Here is an 18,107-nt window from a genome sequence, read left to right on the forward strand (position 1 = left end):
TGGCGTAGGACGCAAACGCCGACGCCTGAGAGGTTAATGACACAACCTGCGGAGTCGCGGCTCGTGTGAGTGCATTAATCTCAGACTGACAAGCTGAGATAGCTTGTAGTGCCCATACGGCAGAAAATGCCGGAGCAAAGGACGCGCCGATAGCCTCATAGATGGATTTCATCAGGAGCTCTATCTGCCTGTCAGTGGCATCCTTTAGTGATGCACCATCTGCCACTGCAACTATGGATCTGGCCGCCAGTCTAGAGACTGGAGGATCCACCTTGGGACACTGGGCCCAACCCTTGACTACGTCAGGGGGGAAGGGATAACGTGTGTCATGAAGTCGCTTAGTAAAGCGCTTATCCGGAAAAGCTCGGTGCTTCTGGACTGCGTCTTTGAAGTCGGAGTGATCAAGAAAAGCACTCCGTGTACGTTTGGGAAACCTAAAATGAAATTTCTCCTGCTGAGAAGCTGACTCCTCAATCGGAAGGGGTGGAGGAGAAAGATCTAACACCTGATTGATTGACGCTATAAGGTCGTTTACTATGGCGTCCCCTTCAGGCGTATCAAGGTTGAGCGCGGCGTCAGGATCAGAGTCCTGATCTGCCGCATCTGCTTCATCCTCCAGAGAGTCCTCATGCTGAGACCCTGAACAGTGTGATGAAGTCGAGGGACGCTCCCAGCGAGCCCGCTTCGTCGGTCTGGGACTGCGGTCCGTGTCGGAGTCCTCCCCGTGGGACCTATGAGTTGACCCAGGAGCTCTTTGCTGCTCCGACCGAGGGGGGCATGGGGGCAATGAATCAACAGTGCCCGGGGCCTGTGTTACAGGTCTGGACTGCAAAGCTTCCAGTATCTTAGCAGACCATCTATCCATAGACTCAGAAAGTTTGTCAGCAAATACTGCAAACTCTGTCCCTGTCACCTGGACAGTGGGGGCCGGAGGTTCCACCTGGGCTGGGGGTCCCACCAGTGGCTGAGACTCCGGCTGAGTGAGTGTCACAGGGGCCGAGCATTGCACACAATGAGGGTAGGTGGAACCTGCAGGAAGCATTGCCGCACATGAGGTACAGGTTGCAAAGTAAGCCTGTGCTTTGGTACCCTTGCTTTTTGCAGACGACATGCTGTTTCTCCTCTTAGAATAATCAGTGAGGGTATATAGCCAAACGCTAACAGTGAGGCCGTACAGAGTAAATGTATACACTATAAGCATATAAATATACAATTCGGCACCCAGGGGGACCAGCACCTAGTAACAGGTGCGGCTTACCGACCGCTCCCAGCGGTTGTGTGACCACCAGATCCCTGCCTGGGCCTCCCAGAGCTGTGGAGCTCAGTTGTCTCCCCTCTGAAGTTCTCCAGCGTCTTGTAGCAATGGCTGCCGGCGTTCAGAGAGGAGGAGGGGGCCGTGGGCGTGCCTGTAAAAGTGCGGGAATCTGGTGCCCCACGGTGCTCAGTGAGGGGGGAGGAGGATACAAAGTATGCTCCTGCCCTCAGCGCTGACGTCCAGTGCAGCGTCCCGCCCTTATCCCTGACTGGCAGGCCCGGGGGCGGGAATATGCGGCACTAGGCCGCAAAAGCCGGGGACTAAAGTTATAAGCGCGGCCGGCAAACAAGCGCGGCCAGCGCGGTAGTCCCGGCGCACTAACACACCCAGCAGCTGCTGCAGTGTCTATTACCCAGGCGCACTATGCGCCGTCCCCAAGGGGACACAGAGTACCTCAGAGTCGCAGAGCCTTGTCCCTGATGATACCCGGCTCCTGTCCAGCAGATTCCCCCAGGGGCTGTGGAGGGAGCGCGGTCCCAGCGCCTGGTGACCGGTCAGGATCCCACTTCACCCAGAGCCCCTAAGGGATGGGGAAGGAAAACAGCATGTGGCTCCTGCCTATGTACCCACAATGGGTACCTCAACCTTAACAGCACCGCCGACCCGAGTGGGGTGAGAAGGGAGCATGCTGGGGGCCCTGTATGGGCCCACTTTTCTTCCATCCGATATAGTCAGCAGCTGCTGCTGACTAAAATGTGGAGCTTGCGTGGATGTGTGCCTCCTTCCACAAAGCAATAAAACTGAGGAGCCCGTGATGCACGGGCGGGTGTATAGGCAGAGGGGAGGGGTTTACACTTTTAAGTGTAATGCTTTGTGTGACCTCCGGAGGCATAAGCTATACACCCAATTGTCTGGGTCTCCCAATGGAGCGACAAAGAAAACTAAGAAGTAGGCGGAGCCTAACTTCACAAGTGGGCGACAGCCGCCTGAAGGATGCGTCTGCCCAAGCTCGCATCTGCCGAAGCATGAGCATGCACTTGGTAGTGCTTCGAAAAGGTATGCAGGCTAGTCCAGGTGGCAGCCTGACAGACTTGTTGAGCCGTAGCCTGGTGCCTAAAAACCCAAGAGGCACCGACAGCTCTGGTCGAGGGTGCTTTGATCCCCGGCGGGGGAGGCACCTGAGTACTCTGGTAGGCGTCCGAAATGGTCGATCTAATCCAACGGGCCAAGGTCGGCTTAGAAGCAGAGAGACCCTTGCGCCGCCCTGTGGTTAGCACAAAAATAGAGGTGCACCGCCTAAGCGCAGCGGTGCGAGACACATAAATCCGGAGAGCACGCACCAGATCTAGAGTATGCAGCGCTTTCTCAAAGCGATGAACAGGGGCCGGACAGAAGGAAGGCAAGGAAATATCCTGGTTAAGGTGGAAGGCAGAGACCACCTTTGGAAGAAAGTCCGGGGTCGGATGGAGAACTACCTTGTCTTGGTGAAAAACCAAAAATAGGTGACTCCGAGGAGAGCGCAGCCAAATCAGAGACTCTCCTGAGAGAAGTTATGGCAACTAGAAAGGCCACCTTTTGAGAAAGACGATACAAAGAAACCTCCCTAAGGGGCTCAAAAGGGGGTTTCTGCAATACCGTGAGGACCAAGTTAAGGTCCCAGGGATCCAAGGGCCGCCGATAAGGCGGAATGATGTGAGACGCACCTTGCATGAAGGTGCGGACCTGAGCCAGCCGGGTGAGACGCCGCTGGAACAGCACTGATAGAGCTGAGACTTGTCCCTTGGGAGAGTTGAGGGACAGTCCTAGCTGCAGGCCGGACTGTAAAAAAGACAGAAGGGTCGGCAACGAGAATGGCCAAGGAGAATGGCCGGAAGAACGACACCAGGACAGGAAAATTTTCCAAGTCCTGTGATAGATCTTGACGGAGGAAGAGTTACGGGCCCGAGTCATAGTGGAGATGACTTCAGGAGGAATACCAGAAGCCGTCAAAATCCAGGACTCAAGAGCCACGCCGTCAATTTGAGTGCCGCAGAATTCGGGCGGAAAAACGGACCTTGCGAGAGCAGGTCTGGACGGTCCGGAAGATGCCACGGCATCTCCACGGACAGTTGGAGAAGGTCCGGATATCAAGCTCGCCTGGGCCAGTCCGGTGCAATGAGGATGACTCGACGGCCCTCCATTCTGATCTTGCGCAGGACTCTGGGCAAGAGAGCTAGAGGGGGAAACACGTAGGACAGACGAAACTGGGACCAGTCTTGAACCAGAGCGTCCGCGGCGAAGGCCTGAGGATCGTGGGAGCGAGCCACGTAAACCGGAACCTTGTTGTTGTGACGGGATACCATTAGGTCCACGTCCGGAGTGCCCCACTTGCGGCAGATTGACTGAAACACTGCCGGGTGCAGGGACCACTCGCCACCGTCCACGGATTGACGGCTGAGAATCTGCCTCCCAGTTTTCTACGCCAGGGATGTGGACTGCGGATATGGTGGACTTGGAGTCCTCCGCCCATTGAAGAATGCGTTGGACCTCCAACATTGCCAGGCGGCTGCGTGTCCCGCCTTGGTGATTGATGTAGTCAACCGCTGTCGCGTTGTCTGACTGGACTCGAATGTGCCTGCCCGCCAACAGGTGGTGAAAGGCTAGGAGAGCTAGAAGCACAGCTCTGGTTTCCAGCACATTGATTGAAAGGGCTGACTCGGACGGAGTCCAAGTGCCCTGTGCTCTGTGGTGGAGATGTACCGCTCCCCAGCCGGATAGGCTGGCATCCGTGGTGAGAATCACCCAGGACGGAGTCAGGAAGGAGCGCCCTTGGGACAGGGAGAGGGGTCGAAGCCACCACTGAAGAGAGCTCCTGGTCCGTGGCGACAGAGCCACTAACCTCTGTAAGGAGGAAGGCCGCTTGTCCCAACAGCGGAGAATGTCCAGCTGCAGAGGACGCAGATGGAACTGGGCAAAGGGAACCGCCTCCATGGAAGCCACCATTTGACCCAGCACCTGCATCAGGCGCCTGAGGGAATAACGGCGGGGCCTCAGGAGAGAGCGCACCGCTAGCCGGAGAGACTGCTGTTTGATTAAGGGCAACTTCACAAGTGCCGGCAAAGTCTCGAACTGCATCCATAGGTACATGAGACTCTGGGTCGGAGTCAGAGTGGATTTGGGAAGATTGACAAATCCACCCGAATTGGGCTAGGGTGGCGAGAGTGAGCGAAACACTCCGCTGACAGTCTGCGCTGGATGGACCCTTGACCAGAAGGTCGTCCAGATAAGGAAGCACTGCTAACCCCTGGAGGTGCAGGACCGCAATCACTGCCGCCATGACCTTGGTGAATACCCGAGGGGCCGTGGCTAACCCGAAGGGGAGAGCCACGAATTGGAAATGATCCTCTCCTATCGCAAAACGTAACCAACGCTGATGTGACACTGCGATTGGCACATGTAGATAGGCATCTCTGATGTCGATGGACGCCAGGAAATCCCCTTGGGTCATAGAGGCAATGACTGATCGCAGAGACTCCATGCGAAAATGCCGCACCCGGACATGCTTGTTGAGAAGCTTGAGATCCAGGATGGGCCGGAAGGTACCGTCCTTTTTTGGAACTAAGAAGAGATTTGAGTAAAAACCTCTGAACCGTTCCTGAGCGGGAACCGGGACAATCACTCCGTTTGCCTGCAAGGACGCCACGGCCTGCGAGAAGGCGGCGGCCTTGGAGCAGGGGGGAGTTGAGAGAAAAAATCTGTTTGGCGGGCTGGAAGAGAATTCTATCCTGTAGCCGTGAGATATGATGTCTCTCACCCACTGATCGGAGACCTGCTTTAACCAAGCGGCGCCAAAGTGGGAGTGCCTGCCACCGACTAAGGACGTGGCTGGAGCGGGCCGAGAGTTATGAGGAAGCTGCTTTAGAGGCAGAACCTCCTGCGGTCTTCTGCGGACGCGCTTTTGGGCGCCAGTTGGATTTCTGATCCTTGGCTGAGTTAGCGGACGAGGCGGAAGGCTTAGAGGATGACCAGTTGGAGGAACGAAAGGAACGAAACCTCGATTGATTCCTACCCTGGGCGGGTTTCCTGGTCTTGGTTTGTGGCATGGAAGTACTCTTCCCGCCAGTAGCTTCTTTAATGATTTCATCCAGCTGTTCACCAAACAGCCGTGAACCAGCAAAAGGGAGCCCAGCAAGAAACTTCTTGGAAGAAGCATCTGCCTTCCACTCTCGAAGCCACAAAATCCTGCGGATAACAAGAGAATTAGCTGAAGCCACCTGAGCAGCCTCTAGCATGGCAGACATGGCATAAGATGACAAAGCTGAAGCCTGAGAAGTTAAGGTAACCATCTCAGGCATAGATTCCTTGGTGAGGGAATGCATCTCCTCTAGAGAAGCAGAGATGGCTTTGAGAGCCCACACTGCAGCAAAAGTCGGGGAAAACGCGGCCCCCGCAGCTTCATACACAGATTTGGCCAGAAGGTCAATCTGACGGTCAGTGGAATCCTTAAGTGAGGTGCCGTCAGCCACCGACACAACGGTCCAGGCTGAGAGCCTAGACACCGGAGGGTCTACCTTTGGGGAGTGAGACCACTCCTTGACCACCTCAGGTGGAAATGGAAACCGGTCATCAGAACCACGCTTTGGAAAGCGTTTGTCAGGGCAGGCCCTGGGTTTGGTCACAGCGGTCTGAAAACTGGAGTGGTTAAAGAACACTCTTTACTCTCTTAAGGTCCAGTCACACTAAGCAACTTACCAGCGATCCCAACAACGATAGGGATCGCTGGTAAGTTGCTAGGAGGTTGCTGGTGAGATGTCACACTGCGACGCTCCAGCGATCCCACCAGCAACCTGACCTGGCAGGGATCGCTGGAGCGTCGCTACATGAATTGCTGGTGAGCTCACCAGCAACCAGTGACAAGCCCCCAGCGCCGCGTGGAAGATGCTGCGCTTGGTAACTAAGGTAAATATCGGGTAACCAACCCGATATTTACCTTGGTTACCACCGCACGGAGCTACACGTGCAGAGAGCAGGGAGCAGCGCACACTGAGCGCTGGCTCCCTGCTCTCCTAGTTACAGCACACATCGGGTTAATTAACCCGATGTGTGCTGCAGCTACATGTGCACAGAGCAGGGAGCAGCGCACAATGCTTAGCGCTGGCTCCCTGCTCTCCTAGTTACAGCACACATCAGGTTAATTAACCCGATGTGTGCTGCAGCTACATGTGCACAGAGCAGGAGCCGGCACTGACAGTGAGAGCGGCGGAGGCTGGTAACAAAGGTAAATATCGGGTAACCAAGGACAGGGCTTCTTGGTTACCCGATGTTTACATTGGTTACCAGCCTCCGCAGAAGCCGGCTCCTGCTGCCTGAACATTTAGTTGTTGCTGTCTCGCTGTCACACACAGCGATCTGTGCTTCACAGCAGGACAGCAACAACTAAAAAATGGCCCAGGACATTCAGCAACAACCAACGACCTCACAGCAGGGGCCAGGTTGTTGCTGGATGTCACACACAGCAACATCGCTAGCAACGTCACAAAAGTTGTTCGTTAGCAGCGATGTTGCTAGCGATGTTGCTTAGTGTGACGGGGCCTTTAGGCGAGGTAAACTGATGTTTTTCTGCCAAAGAGAGTTGCTCCTCTGATACTGGCGGATTGAGATCCAGCACAGAATTAATAGAAGTAATCAAATCACTAAGATCTGAGTCACCCTCAGAGAAATCGAAGGGATACATAGCCTCCGAGCCCCCAGTGAGGGCATCCTCCTCATCTTGAGAGTCAGCTCTTGAGACAGAGCCGTGGGATGGGGAGGGGGAGGAAACCCTGCGCTTTCTCTTAGAAGGACGGGGTCTGGGATCAGATGATTAATCCTCCGTGAGCTCCGATGGACGGAGGTCAGAGGATAGGAATCCTCTGTCAAGCGTATTAGAGGCACCCTGTGAGGGGGGCTGATGCATATTCATCAAAGTCCTGGACAAAAGTCCCATGGACTCCGCAAATGACTGGGATATGGACCTAGAAAAGGACTCTACCCAGGCCGGGGGTTCAGTCACAGGTGCAGCAGCAGCCTGAGAGACCACTGGGGGTGAGACTCCAGGCTGTGGCACCGCCAAGTTAGAGCAACCATCACAGTGTGGATAAATGCTCGGCTCAGGCAGCAGGAGCTTACATGCAGTGCATGCAGAATAAAGCTTTGGAGCCTTGCTCCTTGTGCGAGACATGCTGCTGGAGTGGGGGGTTTGCAGAGAATGAACCCCAGGGAGAATATACAGAGGTCCACAACCGGAGACCGGCGGTGGCTTACCAGACCGCTGAGCGCGGTGTTGTGTGCCCTCCAGATCCCGAAGCCCGGTCCCCCAGTCGCAGCACCTCAGCAGAGATGCAGAATGCAGGATGTCCCAGAGCAGAGTGAACTCTGCCTGAGAAACTAGGGGGCGTTCCTATAAAAGAGCGGGAACTGGAGGGCTATAGAGACCTGCAGGGAAGGAGGGACGCCCCAGCAGTGGGGAGTGTCCCTCTTCAGTGTAGAACGGCCGCCGGGAGGAGCCGAACCTGTCCCTCTGCATGAGGGACATGCGAGGGCAGGAAAATGAAACTAGGCCTCCGGCGAAGCCGGGGCCTAAATTTAAGCGGTGAGGCCGACAAGCAGGCACCGTTGGCGCGGTTCTCAGGCAAAAGCTAGAGAACCCGCCGGAAAAGTTAAAACAATCACATACAGCATACTCTCCCCTTACAATAAAGAACCGGGACCCCCAACATAAACGTCTCAGGTACTTAGCTGCTGAGACGCAGGGCCATGTCCCTGGGGATGAGTGCTCCGGTCCAACAGAATCCTCAAGGGGCTGTGGATGGAGACCGGACTCCTGCCAGGCATGGAGACCGTGCTGGCTCCCACTTCAAGCCAGAGCCCAGAAGGGATGGTGAAGGAGCGCGGCATGTAAGGCTGCAGCCTTGTAAATCAACCTTAACAACACCGCCAACACAGTGGGGTGAGAAGGGACATGCCGGGAGTCCAGACATGGACCCGCTTTTCTTCAAACTCTTTCCAAAAGTCAAACAATCAGATGAGAATGCATGTGTGGATGTATGCCTCCTGACACAAAGCAATAAACTGGCTAGGACTGGCTACCAGGGGGTGTATAAGCTCAGAGGGAGGAGCTACACTTTTAAGTGTAGTACTTTGTGTGTCCTGCGGAGGCAGAAGCTAAACACCCATGGTCTGGGTCTCCCAAAGGAACGATAAAGAAAAACAGAAGGGCGACCCTAGGCGAGCCTGCCCATTTCTTCCTGAGAGCCTCAGGGAAGGGGAAAAGTAAATCAAACGACTTACCATTGTTGGATATCTTGACCGGTTGTCGTCTGTGCTTGTATAGAATTTCAGCAAATTCTGGATGGTCACCGAATTGCCTGTGTGCCCGCTTAACCTGTTTGAAGGAGACATGCAAGCACTGGGTAGCCACAGAGTCCGTCTGCAGCTTTAGCGTACGACTTACCGCTTTGACCGGACTATACACCCTACCTCTGACATCAGCCCTCTGATCTGGAATCAGCATCGAGGCTGCATCCGACTCTTCTCCTGAAAAAAGGGTCGGCCGGTCTCGGAGACGAGGAGCACTCGGGGTCTGGAGGTGATAGAGATCTCCGGGAGGGCTTGAGAGGAGGCCCAGCAGGTCCACTTCTGCGCTCCAGCAGTAGGGTCTGGATCAGACCGACTGTTGTCCAGAGCCAGCTGGACCGGGGGAGCATGGCCGGGCGTAGGGAGCGACTGCAACGCCTGCACGATGGTCATAGACGCCCTTGGAAGAGAGTCTTCAGACTGGGATAGGGGGTCTACCACTCTGGGTAAGGGAGCGCAGCGGAGGTCGGGTGCTGGCGGTGACAGGATGGTTTGTGGCGCAAGCCGAGCAGGGGGGGCGTAGCCTGGCTTGGGAGAATTTTACCTAGCAGGCTCTGCATGCATAAAAAGGCTATAAAGGGGCCCGGTTTGGATGTGGTGCTTAGGAAAAACCACTAGTGACGGTAGGGGGGAGACAGGAGAAAAGGGGAAAAAATTAAGAAAAATAATAAAAAAAAGGGGAAAGAAGCTATAGTCTGTTCCTAAGCAGGAGCAGCACTCACCCAGGTCCTGTGTCCCACCCAGGTCAGCAGAGGTCTCAGAAAACTGCGGGGACAGCATTGCTGAAGAAAAAAACGCAGCCGTTCATTTTTTTTTTTTTTTTTACAGTAGAGGGGCTGGCCGGCTTGGGACCGGGCAGGAACTGCGGGGGTCATGCTTGGGAAAAAGCACGCGCGCAAACAGGGAGGCGGAGGACTGAGGCATGCCGAAGCAGGGGACTAGAGTAGTGGGCGGCCCCTGGGAGCGCAGCGCTGAGCGCAGAGAAGTCTTACCTGCGTTCTGCCGGCGTCGCTGTGATCCTCGGCCCCATCCTGCCTGCCGGAGAGTTGCCTGGGGAGAGCTGTCGAGCGCTCCTGCGCTGTGGTGACCACGATCCCCTGCCTGGGCCCAGGGAAGAAGTGAACGCTGGGGAGGCCTGGTGATGCAGAGCGCTCCTGCACTGCAGCTGTGATCCTCTCCCTGGGTCCTCTCTCGTAGGGGATGCTGGGAGGAATGGGGGCGTGCTGCAGGACTGAGCTGGCTGTCTCCGGGCAGAAGAAGAGGGGGCGTGGCCGGAAAAAGCGCGTGCGCAAACAGGGGGGTGGAGCGCTCCGACCTGAGGTAGGCCCCAAGCCGGGGACTAAATTAGTGAGCGGCGGACGCCGGGAGTGCAGTGCTGCGCGCGGAGCAGATCTTACCTGCGTCCCTGCGCGTCGCTCAGAACCACGGGTCCCATCCTCAACTGCTGCGGCCCCCGGTGAGTGAAGTCTGCTCCTGGAAGGCATCAGGGGGGGGATGCTGGGGAGCTGTGAGGGAGACTGCAGAGCGCTCCAGCGCTGCAGTGAACAGATCCTCTGCCTGGGCCCACGGTAGAAGGACTGAACGCTGGGGGAGGCCTGGTGCTGTGAGCGCTCCTGCGCTGCAGAGCCTGAGATCCTGACATTGGGTCCTGGGTTGCAGAGATTCCTCGCCGCCTCCACCAGAAGCACCCCTTGGGATGGTACCATAGGGGTCGACGGGGAGTGTGCCCTTAAAAAATAAAAAATGTTCGACCCCAAGCAGCCCCTGGGGTGGTACCATGGGGCAGGAGGGGGATAGGGCCTGGCGTCTCGAGCCTCAAGCAACCCTGGGGACGGTACCCCGTAGGGAAGGAGAAGGCGAGGGTTCTCTCTGATGCGGGGACTTTAACCCTGCAGAAGAGACAAAAGCCTAGAAGACATGAGAAGGCTGAGCGGCGCCGTATAGCACGAAAAAAAAAAAAAAAAAAAAAAAGGAATAGCCTAGGCTGAGGTTGGCCCACAGAGATATGGGCCCACTTCAGCCTCCTACGACACTAAGCAAAGAAGGGAATTTTGTTTACTTACCGTAAATTCCTTTTCTTCTAGCTCCAATTGGGAGACCCAGACAATTGGGTGTATAGCTACTGCCTCCGGAGGCCACACAAAGTATTACACTTAAAAGTGTAAGGCCCCTCCCCTTCTGGCTATACACCCTCCCGTGGGATCACGGGCTCCTCCGTTTTAGTGCAAAAGCAAGAAGGAGGAAAGCCAATAACAGGTTTAAAGACAAATTCAATCCGAAGAAACATCGGAGAACTGAAACCATTCAACATGAACAACATGTGTACTCGAAAAAAACAAAAATCCCTAAGAAAACAGGGCGGGTGCTGGGTCTCCCAATTGGAGCTAGAAGAAAAGGAATTTACGGTAAGTAAACAAAATTCCCTTCTTCTTTTTCGCTCCTAATTGGGAGACCCAGACAATTGGGACGTCCAAAAGCAGTCCCTGGGTGGGTAAAAGAATACCTCGTGATAGGGCCGTCAAACAGCCCTGTCCTACAGGTGGGCAACCGCCGCCTGAAGGACTTGTCTACCTAGGCTGGCGTCCGCCGAAGCGTAGGTATGCACCTGATAATGCTTGGTAAAGGTGTGCAGACTCGACCAGGTAGCCGCCTGGCACACCTGCTGAGCCGTAGCCTGATGCCGTAATGCCCAGGATGCACCCACGGCTCTGGTAGAATGGGCCTTCAGCCCTGAAGGAACCGGAAGCCCCGCAGAACGGTAGGTTTCAAGAATTGGTTCCTTGATCCACCGAGCCAGGGTGGATTTGGAAGCTTGCGACCCTTTACGCTGACCAGCGACAAGGACAAAGAGTGCATCCGAGCGGCGTAAGGGCGCCGTGCAGGAAATGTAGATCCTGAGTGCTCTGACCAGATCCAACAAATGCAAACCTTTCTCAAATTGATGAACTGGATGAGGACACAAGGAAGGTAATGTGACATCCTGATTGAGATGAAAGGGGGATACCACCTTAGGGAGAAACTCAGGAACCGGACGTAGAACCACCTTGTCCTGGTGAAACACCAGGAAGGGAGATTTGCATGAGAGCGCCGCTAGCTCGGACACTCTCCGAAGAGACGTGACCGCTACTAGAAAAGCCACTTTCTGTGAAAGACGAGAAAGGGAAACATCCTTCATAGGCTCGAAAGGCGGCTTCTGGAGAGCAATTAGAACCTTGTTCAGATCCCAGGGCTCTAACGGCCGCTTGTAAGGAGGGACGATATGACCAACTCCTTGCAGGAACGTGCGCACCTGAGTAAGTCGTGCTAGGCGTTTCTGAAAAAATACAGATAGCGCTGAGACTTGTCCTTTAAGGGAGCTGAGCGACAAACCTTTTTCCAACCCGGATTGCAGGAAGGAAAGAAAAGTAGGCAATGCAAAAGGCCAGGGAGGAACTCCCTGAGCCGCGCACCAAGATAAGAATATCTTCCACGTCCTGTGGTAGATCTTGGCGGAGGATGGTTTTCTAGCCTGCCTCATGGTGGTAATAACATTTCCAGATAATCCTGAAGACGCTAGGATCCAGGACTCAATGGCCACACAGTCAGGTTCAGGGCCGCAGAATTCAGGTGGAAAAACGGCCCTTGAGATAGCAAGTCTGGTCGTTCTGGTAGTGCCCATGGTTGGCCTACCGTGAGGTGCCACAGATCTGTGTACCACGATCTCCTCGGCCAGTCTGGAGCGACGAGGATGGCGCGACGGCAGTCGGCCCTGATCTTGCGCAGCACTCTGGGTAACAATGCCAGAGGTGGGAACACATAAGGTAGTCGGAATTGCGACCAATCTTGAACTAAGGCGTCTGCCGCCAGAGCTCGGTGATCGTGAGACCGTGCCATGAAAACCGGGACCTTGTTGTTGTACCGTGACGCCATCAGGTCGACGTCCGGCATCCCCCAGCGGCGACAGATCTCCTGAAACACGTCCGGGTGAAGGGACCATTCCCCTGCGTCCATACCCTGGCGACTGAGGAAGTCTGCTTCCCAGTTTTCCACGCCTGGGATGTGAACTGCGGAAATGGTGGAAGCCGTGTCTTCCACCCACGTTAGAATCCGTCGGACTTCCTGGAAGGCTTGCCGACTGCGTGTGCCACCTTGGTGGTTGATGTATGCTACCGCTGTGGAGTTGTCCGACTGAATTCGGATCTGCTTGCCTTCCAGCCACTGCTGGAAGGCTTGTAGGGCAAGATACACTGCTCTGATTTCTAGAACATTGATCTGAAGGGTGGACTCTTGCTGAGTCCACGTACCCTGAGCCCTGTGGTGGAGAAAAACCGCTCCCCACCCTGACAAGCTCGCGTCCGTCGTGACCACCGCCCAGGATGGGGGTAGGAAGGACTTTCCCTTTGACAATGAGGTGGGAAGAAGCCACCACTGAAGAGATTCCTTGGCCGCCTGAGAAAGGGAGACGTTCCTGTCGAGGGACGTCGACTTCCCGTCCCATTGACGGAGAATGTCCCATTGTAGTGGACGCAGATGAAACTGCGCGAAAGGGACTGCCTCCATTGCTGCAACCATCTTCCCTAGGAAGTGCATGAGGCGTCTCAAGGGGTGTGACTGGCCTTGAAGGAGAGATTGCACCCCTGTCTGTAGTGAACGCTGTTTGTCCAGCGGAAGCATCACTGTCGCTGAGAGAGTATGAAACTCCATGCCAAGGTATGTTATCGATTGGGTCGGGGTGAGATTTGACTTTGAAACGTTGATGATCCACCCGAAACTCTGGAGAGTCTCCAGCGCAACGTTCAGGCTGTTTTGGCATGCCTCTTGAGAGGGTGCCTTGACAAGTAGATCGTCCAAATAAGGGATCACCGAGTGACCCTGAGAGTGCAGGACTGCTACTACTGCTGCCATGACCTTGGTGAAGACCCTTGGAGCTGTCGCCAAACCGAAAGGCAGGGCTACGAACTGAAGGGGTTCGTCTCCTATAACGAAGCGTAGAAAACGCTGGTGCTCTGGAGCAATCGGCACGTGCAGATAAGCATCTTTGATGTCTATTGATGCTAGGAAATCTCCTTGAGACATTGAGGCGATGACGGAACGGAGGGATTCCATCCGGAACCGCCTGGTTTTCACATGCTTGTTGAGCAGTTTTAGGTCCAGAACAGGACGGAAAGACCCGTCCTTTTTTGGCACCACAAACAAATTGGAGTAAAAACCGTGACCTTGTTCCAGAAGAGGAACGGGGGTTACCACTCCTTCCGCTTTTAGAGTGGACACCGCTAGCTGCAGAGCATCGGCTCGGTCGGGAGGTGGAGAAGTTCTGAAGAAGCGAGTTGGAGGACGAGAGCTGAACTCTATCCTGTACCCGTGAGACAGAATGTCTCTCACCCAACGGTCTTGGACCTGTGGCAGCCAAATGTCGCCAAAGCGGGAGAGCCTGTCACCGACCGAGGATGCGGAGAGAGGAGGCCGAAAGTCATGAGGAAGCCGCCTTGGTGGCGGGTCTTCCGGCTGTCTTTTTTGGCCGTGACTGAGTTCGCCAAGAATCTGAGCTCCTCTGATCCTTTTGAGTCCTTTTGGACGAGGAGAATTGGGACCTGCCTGAGCCTCGAAAGGACCGAAACCCCGACTGTCCTCTCCTCTGTTGGGGTTTATTTTGTCTGGGCTGAGGTAAAGATGAATCTTTACCCTTGGAGTGTTTAATGATTTCATCTAAGCGCTCCCCAAACAGTCGGTCACGAGAAAATGGCAAACTGGTTAAACACTTTTTGGAAGCAGCATCTGCCTTCCATTCTCTTAACCACAAGGCTCTGCGTAAAACTACGGAGTTGGCGGACGCCACTGCCGTACGGCTCGTAGAGTCTAGGACAGCATTGATCGCGTAAGACGCAAATGCAGACATTTGAGAGGTTAAGGGTGCCACCTGCGGAGCAGATGTACGTGTGACCGTGTCCATCTGTGTAAGACCAGCTGAAATAGCTTGGAGTGCCCATACGGCTGCGAATGCTGGAGCAAACGACGCGCCGATAGCTTCATAGATGGATTTCAACCAGAGCTCCATCTGCCTGTCAGTGGCATCTTTAAGTGCCGCCCCATCTTCCACTGCAACTAAGGATCTAGCTGCGAGCCTGGAGATTGGGGGGTCCACCTTTGGACACTGGGTCCAGCGTTTGACCACGTCAGGGGGAAAGGGATAACGTGTATCCTTAAGCCGCTTGGAAAAACGCTTATCCGGATAAGCGTGGTGTTTCTGGATTGCTTCTCTAAAGTCAGAGTGGTACAGAAAAACACTTAATTTACGCTTGGGATACCTGAAATGGAATTTCTCCTGCTGTGAAGCTGTCTCCTCCACAGGAGGAGCAGGGGGAGAAATGTCCAACATTTTATTGATGGACGCTATAAGATCATTCACTATGGCGTCACCATCTGGTGTATCCAAATTGAGAGCGGTCTCAGGATCAGAATCCTGATCAGCCATCTCCACCTCATCATACAGAGAGTCCTCCTGCTGGGACCCTGACCAGTGTGATGAAGTCGAGGGCCGCTCATAGCGAGCTCGTTTAGGCTGTCTGGGACTGTCGTCCGTGTCAGAGCCATCACCCTGGGATGCAAGAGACACCCCCGGATCCCGGAGCTGTTCCGACTGAGGGGGACCAGGGAGCAATGAGTTAACAGTGTCCATGGCCTGAGGTACTGGTCTAGACTGCAATGTTTCAAGAATTTTAGTCATAGTCACAGACAATCTGTCAGCAAAGACTGCAAACTCCGTCCCTGTCACCTGGACAGTATTTACAGGAGGTTCTGCCTGGGTCACCTCCAGCAGAGGCCCCGGCCGAGCAAGTGCCACAGGGGCCGAGCACTGCACACAGTGGGGGTCAGTGGAACCTGCCGGTAGAATAGCCCCACAAGCGGTACAAGCAGCATAGAAAGCCTGTGCCTTGGCACCTTTGCTTTTTGCGGTCGACATGCTGTTGCGTCCTCTGAGAATCTAGGAGGGTATATAGCCGAGGATCCCTAGCGACCGTACAGTGCAATGTAAAGCTGCAAGCATAAAATACAATATACACTTCGGCACCAGTGGGGTCAGCCCTTGAGGGCAGCTTACCGCCCGCTGAAAAGCGGGTGTGTGGGCACCAGAATCCCGTGTCTGGGTCTCCCAGTCTCCTCTCTCCAGCTCAGACTGCACACAGGAATGGCTGCCGGCGTCCTGTGAAGAGAGGGATCGTGGGCGTGCCTCAAACAAAGTGCGGGAAACTGGCGTCCCACTGTGCCCAGTGTGAGGGCTGGAGTATGCAAAGCAGACTCCAGCCCTCTGCGCTGACATTCTATACAGCGTCCCGCCCTTCCCCTGACTGGCAGGCCTGGGGGCGGGAACGAAACGAAACTAGGCCGCAGAAAGCCGGGGACTCGAGTAATAAGCACGGCCGTGATATATGCACGGCCAGCGCGGAAGTCCCCGGCGCACCACAAGTCCCAGCCGCGCCGCAGCGCTGACAACAGTGGCCGCGCGGCAGTTTCAATACATGTCCCCTCTCAGCAAAGCTGTAGATAGGAATGGCACCAGCGCGCAGCGCTGTTGTCCCCGGCGCACTAACACACCCAGCAATGCTGCAGTGTGCGCGCGGACTGTACGGGGACACAGAGTACCTTGTCGTAGCAGGGCCCTGTCCCTGACGATACTCCGCTCCATATCCAGCAGATTCCCCAGGGGCTGTGGACGGAGCACGGTCTCTGTGCCTGGAGACCGGTAAATCCCACTTCACCCAGAGCCCTAAGGGGGATGGGGAAGGATGCAGCATGTGGGCTCCAGCCTCTGTACCCGCAATGGGTACCTCAACCTTAACAAACACCGCCGACAAAAGTGGGGTGAGAAGGGAGCATGCTGGGGGCCCCATATGGGCCCTCTTTTCTTCCATCCGACATAGTCAGCAGCTGCTGCTGACTAAACAGTGGAGCTATGCGTGTATGTGTGCCTCCTTCGCACAAAGCATGAAAACTGAGGAGCCCGTGATCCCACGGGAGGGTGTATAGCCAGAAGGGGAGGGGCCTTACACTTTTAAGTGTAATACTTTGTGTGGCCTCCGGAGGCAGTAGCTATACACCCAATTGTCTGGGTCTCCCAATTAGGAGTGAAAAAGAAAAGCTGGCATAGATCCGCCTCCGGCTCAGGGTGTACACTGCTAGGGAGGAGCTAACTTTTTTTATGTCTACTTAGTGTCAGCCTCCTAGTCACAGCAGCATACACCCATGGTCCTGTGTCCCCCAATGAAAGCGATAGAGAAAGTGTGAATGTGAATTCCGATTTATTCGTCTAGGTCACTGAGAAGTTAACGTGTGTCTATGAATATCTAAGTGATGTCTACAGATAGGAAAGGTCCACCAGACATTCCTGGTGTAGGCTGGACTCACCTGGTATTGGGGCATTAGCGCTACTGGATTACTCTGACCGCCGTCGTAGTTTAACACATCAAAAATCCCAGCACAGTTGACATGCAGCCTAAAAACAAAATGCACGAAAAGTGATTTCTACTTTATGCCGGTGAATCCAGAGTTGTTAATAAGCCATTCATTTCGGCCTGCTCGAAAATACCTGCAAATTTACAAAGCCCTAGAAGAACCTTGGCAAGTTTAACTATGGACTACACCTAAAAGGGGTATTCCCACATCATGTTTATGGCATAGACAAGGAATACCCTATAAATGCAGAGCAGATGGAGGCATGTAATGGTCACGCAGCCTTTACACGCCATTGTCTGTGGGGAGGTAGTGGGAAATCCTTGCCAGTGAAAGCGGAACACACTAAGAGCATGTCCTCCAAATACTTGTGGGTGGGGAGGATATGATGAATGTACAAGATGATGTCTATACCCCTTTGGCTCAAGGATTTGGAACTAATGTGCTGAGGATGATAGTTACCTGGTTTTCCCTGTGATCAGGATCTTCGTTGGATCCATTACACGACACGCTAGGCCGGCAGTGTGGATGGTTCGCAGTGCTGAGCTCAGCTGGACAATGTAAGCCCAAATGAGGGACTCCGGTAGCAATCCGGCATGTTGACGGGGTAAAGGACCATCAAGTTGGCCTACAACAAGAACAGCACACATTTATCTACATGCAAAGGTAGGCAATACGGTGTACTGAAGCATGGAATGAAATGGTCCATATATTTAGGTTCTTAACCCATTGAACAAGGACTGATGTGAGCGATAACCTATTAGACAAATTGTTAACCCACATGTAACGAAGTGTCTACATTTTTACCCCATTTTCTCTTACTAAAGTAACCGTCTGCATTGGGATCATTAAAATGCCGGCTCATCATGGTCTCCGCTCCAGCATGGAAGTCATAGGCAAAAACCAAGGCTGAAAGGAAAGAGGAGATAGCATTACTTTTAAGTGCCATGAAAACATCAGGGGATTGTACATCCATATTGTTCGTTTTATAAGACACACTGGATTATAAGACGCACCCCAAATATAGAGATAAAAACGTAAAAACAAATAA

General features: G+C 54.3%; 1 protein-coding gene across 1 annotated transcript in view; it reads right to left on the reverse strand.

Moving 5' to 3' along the window:
• The window catches only part of PAN3 (poly(A) specific ribonuclease subunit PAN3), a 135,565-nt gene that overhangs the window by 59,196 nt on the left and 58,262 nt on the right, over window positions 1-18,107 (reverse strand). The window contains 3 exon segments of the mRNA XM_075337365.1: window positions 17,012-17,099; window positions 17,519-17,684; window positions 17,864-17,965. Of these exon segments, the coding sequence (XP_075193480.1) occupies window positions 17,012-17,099; window positions 17,519-17,684; window positions 17,864-17,965 (356 nt within the window).

Source organism: Anomaloglossus baeobatrachus, chromosome 2 (assembly GCF_048569485.1).
Source record: "Anomaloglossus baeobatrachus isolate aAnoBae1 chromosome 2, aAnoBae1.hap1, whole genome shotgun sequence".
NCBI lineage: Eukaryota > Metazoa > Chordata > Amphibia > Anura > Aromobatidae > Anomaloglossus > Anomaloglossus baeobatrachus.